Consider the following 13,367-nt stretch of genomic DNA (forward strand, 5'->3'; position numbering starts at 1 on the left):
GTATCAGCCAGTCCCCAGAGTGGGGATGTCACTCCCTTACAGAACTCCCAGTCCCTGTGACCATACTTACCTTCTGGTATAGACAGTGTATCAGCCAGTCCCCAGAGTGGGGATGTCAGCCCCTTACAGAACACCCAGTCCCTGAGACCATATCTACCTTCTGGTATAGACAGTGTATCAGCCAGTCCCCAGAGTGGGGATGTCACTCCCTTACAGAACTCCCAGTCCCTGAGACCATACTTACCTTCTGGTATAGCCAGGGTATCAGCCAGTCCCCAGAGTGGGGATGTCAGTCCCTTACAGAACTCCCATTCCATGTGACCATACCTCCCCTATAGACAGTGTATCAGCTAGTCCCCAGAGTGGGGAGGTCACTCCCTTACAGAACCCCCAGTCCCTGAGACCATACCTACCTTCTGGTATAGAAAGTGTATCAGCGAGTCCCCAGAGTTGGGATGTCAGCACCTTACAGAACTCCCAGTCCATGGGACCATACTAACCTTCGGGTATAGACAGGGTATCAGCCAGACCCCAGAGTGGGGATGTTACTCCCTTACAGAACTCCCAGTCCCTGAGACCATACTTACCTTCTGGTATAGACGGGGTATCAGCCAGTCCCCAGAGTCGGGATGTCAGCCCCTTACAGAACTCCCAGTCCCTGAGACCATATCTACCTTCTGGTATAGACGGGGTATCAGCCAGTCCCCAGAGTCTGGATGTCAGTCCCTTACAGAACTCCCAGTCCATGTGACCATACTTCCCTTCTGGTATAGACAGTGTATGAGGCAGTCCCCAGAGTTGGGATGTCAGCCCCTTACAGAACTCCTAGTCCCTGAGACCATACCTACCCTATAGACAGAGTATCAGCCAGTCCCCAGAGTCTGGATGTCAGTCTCTTACAGAACACCCAGTCCCTGAGACCATATATACCTTCTGGTATAGACAGTGTATCAGGCAGTCCCCAGAATTGGTATGTCAGCCCCTTACAGAACTCCCAGTCCATGTGACCATACTTCCCTTCTGGTATAGACAGTGTATCAGGCAGACCCCAGAGTGGGGATGTCAGTCCCTTACAGAACACCCAGTCCCGGAGACCATATCTACCTTCTGGAATAGACAGGGTATCAGCCAGTCCCCAGAGTTGGGATGTGAGCCCCTTACAGAACTCCCAGTCCCTGCGACCATACTTACCTTCTGGTAGAGACGGGGTATCAGCCAGTCCCCAGAGGCGGGATGTCAGCCCCTTACAGAGCTCCCAGTCCATGTGACCATACCTACCCTATAGACAGTGGATCAGCCAGTCCCCAGAGTTGGGATGTCAGCCCCTTACAGAACTCCCAGTCCCTGAGACCATACCTACCCTATAGACAGTGTATCAGCCAGACCCCAGAGTGGGGATGTCAGTCCCTTACAGAACTCCCAGTCCCTGAGACCATACCTACCTTCTGGTATAGCCAGGGTATCAGCCAGTCCCCAGAGTCGGGATGTCAGCCCCTTACAGAACTCCCAGTCCCTGAGACCATACATACCTTCTGGTATAGACGGGGTATCAGCCAGTCCCCAGAGTCGGGATGTCAGCCCCTTACAAAACTCCCAATCCCTGAGACCATACCTACCTTCTGGTATAGACAGTGTATCAGCCAGTCCCCAGAGTCGGGATGTCAGCCCCTTACAGAACTCCCAGTCCCAGATCATACATGATGACAGTATCAGCACCACCACACCCAGGTTGTACAGGGAGGTCGGCCAGAGCCCATTGTTGATCAAATTTCTGAAGAAAAAAAGTTTTCTTTTTATTCAAAACAGCCACTCACACATTGATTTCATACAATTTCTTCTAGGAATATTCCGTCTTTGCGTATTGCAGAGTTATCTTCTCTTGGGAGCAGGTATTGATTGTTACGTCACTTGTTTGTGAGAATAACGTCATCAATTTTTGAGAAAACGACGTAATTTTCTCACACAGACCAATGACGTAACAATCAATACCTGCTCCCAAGAGAAGAAAACTCTGCAATACGCAAACACGGAATTAACAGAACTACAGCTGTTGCCACATAACACTTTGTTTACAACTGAATAATGCCTGTCATGACTATATAAGGGCATAGCCAATAGGGCTTACACCGTTGACATTAACATAGAGACTGACAAGATCTTCTATGGCTGTGGAACCTGAACCTTACTTACAACCACTGACAGATAAAACATTTCGGGGAGTGGTCCCTGTAACATAGATTTATAACTATATTTATAAATTGTTTTTGAAGCAATTGACATATGCAATTCTCTTATCACTAACACAAGAGTTAAAAGGACAATGATCAATAATCGGGCAGTTCAATCGCCCAATAGAGGTCTGGTATATACTGAACATTTTTATTTTATTCTATAAAGTTTCCTGTCCTCGGTAGATAAATCCAATCAGCTACATTTGTATAAATGACTGTCATAACCATTAAAACTGTACGAGAATTGCGCAGTATACAGTACCTGGTATAATACTGTCGTAAAAGTAATACCACTTTGTAACACATATCAACTGTGACAATAGCTCAGATATAGGCTGATTGGCTCCCTGGAGGAAATACTGACACATATCGCACATTTCATCAAAACTGACTAGAAATTGCAGATTACAGATTTATTACAATATACTAAAATAGAGATGGCCTCCAGCCTTTTGTTCAACAGCATGAAAAGTAAATATGTTTTATTCATAAGATTTACTTACCAGTGATATTATCATCACCTTAATTATTCTGTTACACAGTCGGTTAATTAATTGATGATACATGCCTGCATTAATTGTTGTACATGTTTTAAATGGTCAGAGGGGCCTCAAAATGTGACTTTTTTTCCAACTATATAACTTGTAAAGTAAAAATGTCTTATGCATAAGAATTTACTTACCAGTAATATTATCATCACCTTAATTATTCTGTTACACAGTCGGTTAATTAACTAATGATACATGCCTGCATTAATTGTTGTACATGTTTGTGATGGTCAGAGGGGCCTCAAAATGTGACTTTTTTTCTAACTATATGTCTTGTAAAGTAAATATGATTTATTCATAAGAATTTACTTACCAGTGATATTATCATCACCTTAATTGTTCTGTTACACAGTCGGTTAATTAATTAATGATACATGCCTACATTCTTGCATTTATTTTATATACTTGTTTGTTAACACCGGATGGGTCTCTGGATGTGACTTTTTACAAGTTGAGAATATCTGTTCAAAACGATTGCAGGCCAGCTGCCTTAATCATAGTTTCACCTCAGAAACCAATGAGGTGATCGGAGGTCAACATGACAGGTCTCTGTGATCTGACTATATCTCTGGAATTTTTCTAAATGAATGGAAAATAGGCATATGTAAATTGTGAAAAAGCATCCACGTATTGGCTTGGTTTGTGTGGATAAATACCAGCATGTATGCTACACTGGTCAATAGTTTGTAAACTCAATATTGATAGTCAATGGGCCAGTCACATGGCTTAAATTATAATCAAGATAATCACTTAAACAATTATCTTTTAAAAGACTAGAATATCTTCGTTTATCAAATATTTTTCACTCTACATGTGAAATGCTGCATCTGATTTATTTTTACGAGATGAACATTAATTTTTAAGTTGGAAATTTTAAAGAGATTTTGGGGAAAATACAACCATTTTTATTGGTAATAGGGGCAAATTTTTTGTCCCCATAAATGACCCCGAAAAGGTTAAAAGGCCTGTGTATGTATCTGTATAGTGAGTGAACTCAACCTTTGCTATTGTTGACTTGTGTCTATATCAGCGGCCGGAAGGACTTTGTTATTGTTGACTTGTGTCTATATCAGCGGAAGGACTTTGTTATTTACAGGTTAACCAGTATTGTGTTAATCCCGGTCAAGTTACACTTTTGACCAGACTGTCAGACTTATTATCAAACTTAAGTCAATATGAACTTTGCTGTTTATATAAATTTATCAAACTTTGATTCATAAATATTCTTCCCACTCCTATTTACTGTAATACACATGTCCAATGTAGGACATCCACACCGGATAACCTAGTTTACTCATTCACCCCTGAAATACTTCATAATGAACTATTCCAACCTTTGAATTGGAGTTCAAATGTGTCTTCAGGGGTGATCAACCTTTGAAATGGAGTAGTTCAAATGTTTCTTCAGGGTTGAATGAGTTAATAACTAGCTGATATCCATTTTATGATCTACAGTTCCCTGGATCAGGGGTGTACGATTCAAACAGCCTGATTCCCCAGTAGGCTGGTAGGTTTTATAACAGGCATTGAGAAATCTTTCATTATTTTTCTGAAACATAAGTCTGGCTTGTAAAATTTTAATCTATCGGTAAGTATGGATAGAGTGATGATTCCACAAGACAGTTTCAACGTTTCACATTGTATTTATTTACAGGTCTGCAAATTGTACATATAGTTACAATTTCTTCTTAATATTCACAATCAATCTGGTATTAATTCCTATCTTGCATATAACCATCACTCTCTGGTTGATTGATTTACGTCCTTGTCCCTAGGACAATCATTCTGATGGGTCCAGATAAACTTATAAGCTTACACAGTACCTAGTAGTACTAATATTAATATCCGGCCTCCTCTTCCCCGGCCGGGTACTAAATCGATCCCATGCCTTGTAAATGGAGCAAGCCCGGTGTGAATCACACCGGGCAATTTTAGAATTAATTGACAGCACATTGGTCCGCATCCATAAATAAGGTTGTAGTATGAACTATTTCTGTTGATATCCTGCACAACTTGAAGTTAAACTCTGTCTAAAATGTCGTTAAATTATCAAGTTAACGTAGCAAGCGTAAACTAAATTTGAATTGAACGCCATGTTGGAAAGTTTGTCTTTCTTCCGATAGGTCAGACGTCCAAATATGGGTGTAATGACCAAATAAGGAAATTGTAGTAAACATGGTGGCATCAGTAAGTAATACTATATTTGGCCATGCAGACCATATATAGAAAGGATAATTGAGATAACATCACACATGATCTGTCATGGCAGTCGTTTCTATTTTTTTCCCCCCCAAGACCGACTTGGTTTGTTTTGTAAAAGAGTTTTGCAATGGTAAGGATTCATTTTTCAACAATTATGCAATATTTTGATAACATTATACTTATATAAGGTGTGAATTATATGCAATCTTACAGATTAACACTTTTGATTTTGCTCCAATAGTTGGCATATAGGACCGCTTCGTAGCTCTGACAACGCAATATAAATCTCTCGTCGTCAGAAAGCTACGTTATCGCAGCTATAAGAACCTAGGTGAAGACACCTACCCTGTACCACCCTAATATTACTAACGGTCAGAAGGATGTGTTTCTAACTGGAGTTTAAATTCATTTATATACAAAACCCTAACTGATACAAACAACTTATCAATTGAATATGAAAGAACATATTCTCTAAATATGTAGCTTATTAAGTTATAATGATATAATTTAACTTATTCCGTCTTTGCGTATTGCAGAGTTATCTTCTCTTGGGAGCAGGTATTGATTGTTACGTCACTTGTTTGTGAGAGTAACGTCATCAATTTTTGAGAAAACGACGTAATTTTCTCACACAAACCAATGACGTAACAATCAATACCTGCTCCCAAGAGAAGATAACTCTGCAATACGCAAAGACGGAATACCTGTGACATAGATTTGAGTACAATAACGAATTATCAGATTCAAGCATTTCAGATGACTGATAAATTGATACAACTTCCAAAGTACTGACTGGTTTAAAATTATAAAAACAGTGTCTGAAACTACACATTATGTAACATTATTCTCTAAATGATTAATATCAATTAGAAATAATACATTAAAACTACAAAACAAAAACAAATATCTACATATATATATATACTATATACATGTAGGTGAAGTGTCAAGCCCAGCTAGGTCCCAGTGGGGTATCCCCACAGCCAACCATCACCCTAGCTACAGCAAGAGGGAGCTGACACAGCATGACACTTCCTACACACCTAACACAAATCGCTTAGCACTTATAATTAACCTGGCTAGCAGATTTACACTACTACAGTAGAATCAGAAATTACATACCAGGAAATCCTGAGTAGAAATTAAGGAAATAAAAACATATTATTGAGTTCAAAATTCCATTAGATGAGTGATGACTGACAGTCTGAAATATTACATCATCTCATTGTGATCCGAAATAGGAAGAATGAGGAAATATATCTACCACTTAAAATGAGGAAGAACATCTCCAGCTTGAAAACAGGAAGAATGTTTACCGTCAAACACTGACAATGCCTCAGGAAATCAACAATTCAGGATCCCGGTGCCACTGTGATGTGGGTTTTCCTACATACAGTCAATTCCTCTTACCTTCTGTTTGGATATAACTGTAGCACAGCTGGTAGTAATGGGCTATTGGTTTAAAATCGGTTTGGGTTCGGAAGTAGGAAACCGATCAATGATCGATTGCACAATCGGTTCATACTTTTATGGGACTGAATACCCCAATAAAGTGAGAACACTACCATAACATCAATAGACTGAGTTGTTACCTATACGTATGGTTTCATTCTTTTATAACGAATGGACTTCAAGCAATTTTTATGCTTTTGGTTTTGATTTGTTTCTGTTTTTCTATGGTCATTGAAGGGCGTGTCAGGTTTAGGTGGTGGAGGAAAGCCGGAGTTCCCAAAGAAAAACCACCGACCTACGGCCAGTACCTGGCGACTGCCCTACGTAGGCCTCTAACCCGCGACCCAGTGGTAGAGGGCTAGTGGTATCAGATGTCACACGCCTTAACCACTTGGCTACAGCGACCCAAACTTTTATGCGGTTTAATCAATCATGACATATAGTAAACATCATCCGAACATATGATTTTCTTTATATTTTTTACATTGAAAACATACAACACTTTGATTTAAATGAAGAACTGATTATATCGATAATGGAATTTGTAATCAATAATTGGAATCGTTTATAATCGATCATCAGCCCATCACTATCAATAGGGTCAGGATACCTTCAATGACCAGGTAGCTCTATCGGTTAGATCCTTGATATAACAATCGGAAGTCCAGGGTTCCAATATAGCAATCGGTCTTGCCCCACTGAATGTTCACACTCAGAACACTGTTACTGCGTATATTTAGTTTATTTCATCTTTATCATTTCTCATGAAAGTGTTGCAAGTTTTTTTTCTTCTTTTCAGAAATGATTTAACAAAGATACAATAATGCCAAATAAAAGTGTCCTATACTTAGTTACAGTGTGTCAGTGGTACGGAGACCCTTCATACAGTGTTGCTTATGTAGCCTTTAGTTACTGCCTATATTAAGTAAAACAGAAGTACATGTGTGTACCATAAACTTCAACAGTTTAATTTATTATTAAGTATCGATATTGGCAGGAGACAGCGATAGGTCAAGGTCTTTTATTATAACACAATCAGATCACCATGATGAAAAAAATGTTCAAAAGAAATTATAATCAAGATATTTCTTATGTAAAAAAATCCTTGAATTGTGAAAGCAAGTACAATTCAGACCAAATGTTAAACACAGTGGAGCTCTTTGTTGTTGGAGGTACAAAACAGAGTGTTGGGACTCTACCTAATAATAATAGCACACAAAAGGAACTTCACTTTGGCCGGTTCACGTACATACATGCCAGAATTCTTGGAGACCAATCTATGAGTTTTACAATCATTTTAAAGGATTTGAGGTGAAAATAAGGGAGGTTTTATTCGCAGTGTTTTTCACAGCAAAAATACTATCTTACTCAACTAATGAATGAAATAAAGCAAAAAATCTTTAAGTAAGGAACTTAATTTTTGTTTTGATTTCGGTAGGTTTGTTTTGTATATATTGAATATGGTTATATACATTTGATAGCATAAAGTTAAACAAAACAAAATATCACATAGTTGAGATATACTGAAGAAGCAGATTTTACTTTAAATTTCGAAATTTAGTTGGACAGGCCACTATTCACAGCAGCCACAGTACTACTGATGTTCAGTTTAAACTTTGAACTACCGCGGTATGTATTTGGATGGGTTTGTAAAAATAAGGATAATAGTTGTCTATGGTCATTTACATTTGAACTATGTGACGTAGTAAACCTACAATATAACTGTATAACCTTGTAGAGGGGTTTTAATTCTGCTTCTAAAAGGGACACCATAAAGCTGAGCCAGAGCATTGATTTTTGTTACATGGTCTAGGATGGTTTGGAAACTATTATATCCAACCGGTAATAAAACAATTTTCACATGCAAACATAATCATATTATGTCTTCTTAAATTAGCTTTACCCCCTATACATACATCACAGCAGGATTCTAAACAAACTATCTGTATTATATAGGAGCTATAGTTAGTTTAATTTACCCCCATAAATCACATGGTAGGATTCGTAACAAACACCGAGAGCATAGTCAGCTTTACCCCGGGGGGGGGGGGGGCCTATACATATCACAGCAGGATTCTAAACAAAGAAGAATTATGGCTCTGTGTGTTACATAAGATCTTTGTTAGGTTACCCCTATAAATAACATAAGATTCCCAAACTAACTGGAACAGCACAGTCAGCTTTACCCTGGGGCTCTGAAAATATCACAGCAGGATCTTAAATGTTGTTGATGAAGCATTGTTAGTTTCTGTCTTCAAACTTAATGGTAGACCAATACATAGACAATCACATTGGAAAATGCTGTTTGTGTCTAAAGGAGTAAGTTACTATGTGTTTAGGAGGCACTGGTAGGATGCCGGGCTCGTGACCGAAGGGTTGCTGGTTTGAGTCACGGCACGGCACTGTGGTGTGAGCAAGATACTTTACTCCGCTTGTTCCAGTACACTCAGCTGTAAATAAGTATGTGGTTGGACAGTGCTAGAATTATTGAATGCTAGCTGTGAGCGCTGAAATTGCAGCACCGGCTGTATGCTCCCCTGGGAGTTGAGAAAGATACTGGCTCAGGTTGCAAAGGTTTTATAACCACGGATAATTTGTGAACCGCTTTGAGACGACCTATGACCTACAAACTATTATTGTAATTAATTTATGTTATTTCCTACACTGTATCTTAGTTAGTGATAAAAAATGGTTGTGTGAGAAAATGTACATGTCCTCTGTGACATTACTTCCTTTATTATATAATAAAATGTACATGTCCTCTGTGACATTACTTCCTTTATTATATAATAAAATGTACATGTCCTCTGTGACATTACTTCCTTTATTATATAATAAAATGTACATGTCCTCTGTGACATTACTTCCTTTATTATATAATAAAATGTACATGTCCTCTGTGACATTACTTCCTTTATTATATAATAAAATGTACATGTCCTCTGTGACATTACTTCCTTTATTATATAATACAGGCTATTTCCTTGCAATATTGCCGTTCAATAAAAACAATATAGCACACGTACAATAAACATGAAAATGAGTGTTGTCACTGTGGAAAACAGGTCATATTCCTACGCACTACAACTTCTACATTTGCAAACAAAATGGCTGACCGAGGTACTGTTTGCATTGAAGCAGAGGCAGGGGCACTGGGAGAATAAAATTAACAAAAGAGTTTAATAAATTCAGTATTATATAAACACGAGTGTTAGCTTCACACAAATTCAACACCTGCATGTTCGAATTCCACTTGAACTTCTCCGACATACACACGATCAATGGCGAACACGTGTAACCGGTCAACTTCATCAGTGTTCCAGTTTCATGGCGGATTCCACAGTATATTTTCTGGCTCAGTGACAGGCGGAAACATTGAGATTCACATTCACCAACAACCCTCTCCAAAGAAATGCGCGGTGTTATAGAGAGTGGCAATCACTCCAGTCCCTGTAAACTTTTAAAAAGTGCAGACTTCGATGTGTATTGTGATGACCTTGACAGTGCATGCACCGTTGTGACGTCACTGCTTTTTTCGTAAACGCCAATTCGTTGAATGGTTTTCGTATAAAAAATGATTATTAATGTTATGATAATTATCAAAACAATGGTTGATGAAGAAACCCTGAATGATTGTATGTTCATTGAAAAGGTCCTCGGGAAGAAGTTTCTGAAACTTTTTTTGTGGCGCAGCGAGCTCCAAACATAATGCATGTAGTACGTCTTATCGTCATCGTTACAATTTATATAGAGGAGACGTGTCAAGAAAAAGAGTGTTTCTCTCGAGTTATATAATAAATAGAATCTTACACTCGTGTTCATGTAATATTGAATTCATTAAACTTGTTTATTCATTTCATATGAAATTATCAAACTCGTTCAATAATTTCAACATTACATGAACACTGGTGTCAGATCCTCTATTTACTGTACCCAGACTTTCTTCATGTCAGAAGTTACTGAACTCTAAATATATATATACATGTATAAGTTTCCTGTTCAAGTTCTGGTCTTTTAAAATTGCAGTTGGTAAATATGAAATCTAAATCTCACAGACCTATATTGTCTATGGAATGTAAATCTAAATTCTAAAATTATAGTTAACCCCAATGAATATCACAGCATAATCTCAAACATTACTCTTCAAGTATTGTCAGCTTTATGCCCTATAAATATCATGGCTTGATCGCACACACTAGACAGATATAGTCCACTGTATAGATGTTGTTGAAGCATTGTCAGCTTAATGTAATTACTTTATAAGGGGTATTAAGTACACCAGATGTGAGTTAATGATGATATGGGTGTCTATATTTGGGCATTTTCCCTTAAGTAACATACTTCATATTTTTCTTTCTTTCAACCAAAGTCTCTTGACCCTAATCCCGTATTGGATTCCCCATAACTAATTGATTTATTTGATTTAAACATATTTTAATCATTAAAGCTGGAAATCTTAAAATTTGTCTTCTCCCTTAAAACAATAATGAATCTTTATTTATATACATATATGGATTCAAAGTAGAAAACGTTGATGACTGTAAATTTAGATAATTCAAATAAAATACATGCATAAGATAAAACGAATAGTGTAAGGGGTGGTCATTACTGTATAACTTAAGTCAACATTAAGAGATGTTGAGCCCGTCCACCTAATCCCCATCCCATCCAACCTCCAAGAGTGAAAATTACCGCTAGAAAAATGTTCTCCAATAAGTTACAAACTAAATGTGTAACTACTGTTTTTATTAAATTCAGTATTGCTGAATTCACATTTTAGCTGCATCCAAGATAACCAGAACCCATATATAACCCATTAACCCTGAAATTTCATAATGAACCATACCAACCTTTGAATTGGAAGGGTTCAAATGTGTCTTCTGGGGTGAATGAGTTAAACCCCTTGTGTAGAGGTCTGACTATGGTAGCCTCCGAACCTCCATTAACAGAAGTTGAGTGAGTGCATTCGTACCTTATCAGTGCAATTTGAGGCTTCACTGATGCCAGGAATTGAGAATTAGAAATGCCATTAAAAATAATATATCAAATTATCAGAAAACACATACCTAATCCCAGTCCCTGAAAAATATAAATTGATATGTTTTCATTGTAATAATTACAGAATGTGGACTAGTAAAAAAGGTAACTGATTAACGTAGAAACGTTGAATGTGAAAATATGATCTTATAATTTTTAATATCATTGTCTACCCATATATTTCTAACCATATATATCTTTTAAATTAACTATGAATTAAGGATCTGACACAATTATTAACTGAAACCTAGTAAATGAAAAATTATAGCTGGTACATTATATATCAAACACTCTACTGTAAAATAATAAAAATAAGAATGTCAGTTAGAGTAGGCGATGTGATGCAATTGACATTGAAAATACATGTAAACGCCTAAAAGTATCCTACAATTCTGTATCTGAACCAGAGCACCTGTCAGATAAACATGTGATTCGGTGCATTTTAACGCGCAAAAAAATGTTACGTTTCCGGTGACGTAATACAACACTTAAAATAGGTCCTAAAATATCGGATATCCAGCCAAATGTGTGCTTTCCAAGAATGTATCGATCGTTATTCCAAACGACACGGAGTTTGATTTTCATCTTTGACATACGAAAGAATGAAATATTAAGATATTTATTGATATAAATTGCATATCAATATCTTTTCTATTTAATGCATAAATTATCATTTAGAAATGGGGATTCCCATATCTTCTGTAGAACGCCAAAAGGCGGGTATAGCATCACTAGGGTTAATTAAGGACCAGATTTTTGTTAATGCTTGATTGAATGGTACAGAAAAAAATATCTATTTTCTAAAGGGCGGTACACACCAACAGCCAGCCGTTGACTATATAACAGTGAAACAATTGTATTAATCTATTTCATCCCTGTTTGTGATTGATTACTTCCTGACTGACCTACAATCTGCCCAGGACAAAGTTCACATATATACACACATAGGAAGTGTCTCATACACACAAGGTCGTGGTAGTTGTATCTCTGCAGTCAGGTACAAAGTGTATGTTTATATATATACACAATTTAGAACTAGGCCATATACATGCAAGTTCTGCCCCAGTTATTATATTATAATGTCTTGTTTATTTAAAGTGGACTAAATAAAGCTACAGGCAAAATATCAGTGTCTTGACTTCAAGTCATTCAGAAGAACTGTTAAACGATTAAAACACATTTGACGCCTGTGACCATAAAAAGTCAAACATGGACATTAGGTTGAACAAACTTCATAGCCCTTCTTTCCAGAATGCAACTTGCCAAATATCACCACCTTATACCTTTTGTTTATTGAGAAGATGACTTTTAAAGATTTATGCACTATGGACCATGAAAGTATGTCAAGGTCATTCAATCATCATGTATGCTTTAGTTATTCAGAAGAAGTCAGTTAAATATTACAACATATGTTTTGACCCCTGTGACCTTGAATATGAGCAAATGTCATTCGCTTGAACAAACTCAGTAGCCCTTGGTGCCAACATCCTTCTGGCCAAATATCATCACCCTGGACCTTTTGTTTATACAAATGAAGTTGTTTAAAGGTTTTTAATACAATTGACCCCTATGACATTGAATATATGATTGAAGGTCATCTGTTTGAACAAACTTGGTAGCCCTTCATGTCAACATCTTTCTGGCCAAATATCATCACCCTGGACCTTTTGGTATAAATACAGAGGTCGTTTAAAGGTTTTTAAGAGAAATGACCCCTTTGAACTTGAATATGGGCGAAGGTCATTCATTTTAACAATCTTGGTAGCCCTTTATCCAAGCATACTACTGGCCAAATATCATCATCCTGGGCCTTTTGGTTATTGAGAAGTCGTTTGAAGATTTTAAAACATTTTTCCCCTGTGACCTTGAAAGTGGGTCAAGGTCATTCATTTGGACA

At 37.4% G+C, this 13,367-nt stretch overlaps 1 protein-coding gene across 1 annotated transcript in view; it reads right to left on the reverse strand.

Moving 5' to 3' along the window:
* Nucleotides 1–13,367, reverse strand: part of LOC110460101 (carnitine O-palmitoyltransferase 1, liver isoform-like) — a gene marked incomplete at its 3' end in the record, with an annotated part of 41,658 nt that overhangs the window by 26,310 nt on the left and 1,981 nt on the right. Inside the window, exon 2 of the mRNA XM_021512823.1 lies at nucleotides 1,617–1,771. Coding sequence (XP_021368498.1) covers nucleotides 1,617–1,771 — 155 coding nt within the window. The remainder of the gene's footprint in view (nucleotides 1–1,616; nucleotides 1,772–13,367) is intronic.

This window comes from Mizuhopecten yessoensis, unplaced genomic scaffold (genome assembly GCF_002113885.1).
Source record: "Mizuhopecten yessoensis strain PY_sf001 unplaced genomic scaffold, ASM211388v2 scaffold1353, whole genome shotgun sequence".
Classification (NCBI taxonomy): Eukaryota; Metazoa; Mollusca; class Bivalvia; order Pectinida; family Pectinidae; genus Mizuhopecten; species Mizuhopecten yessoensis.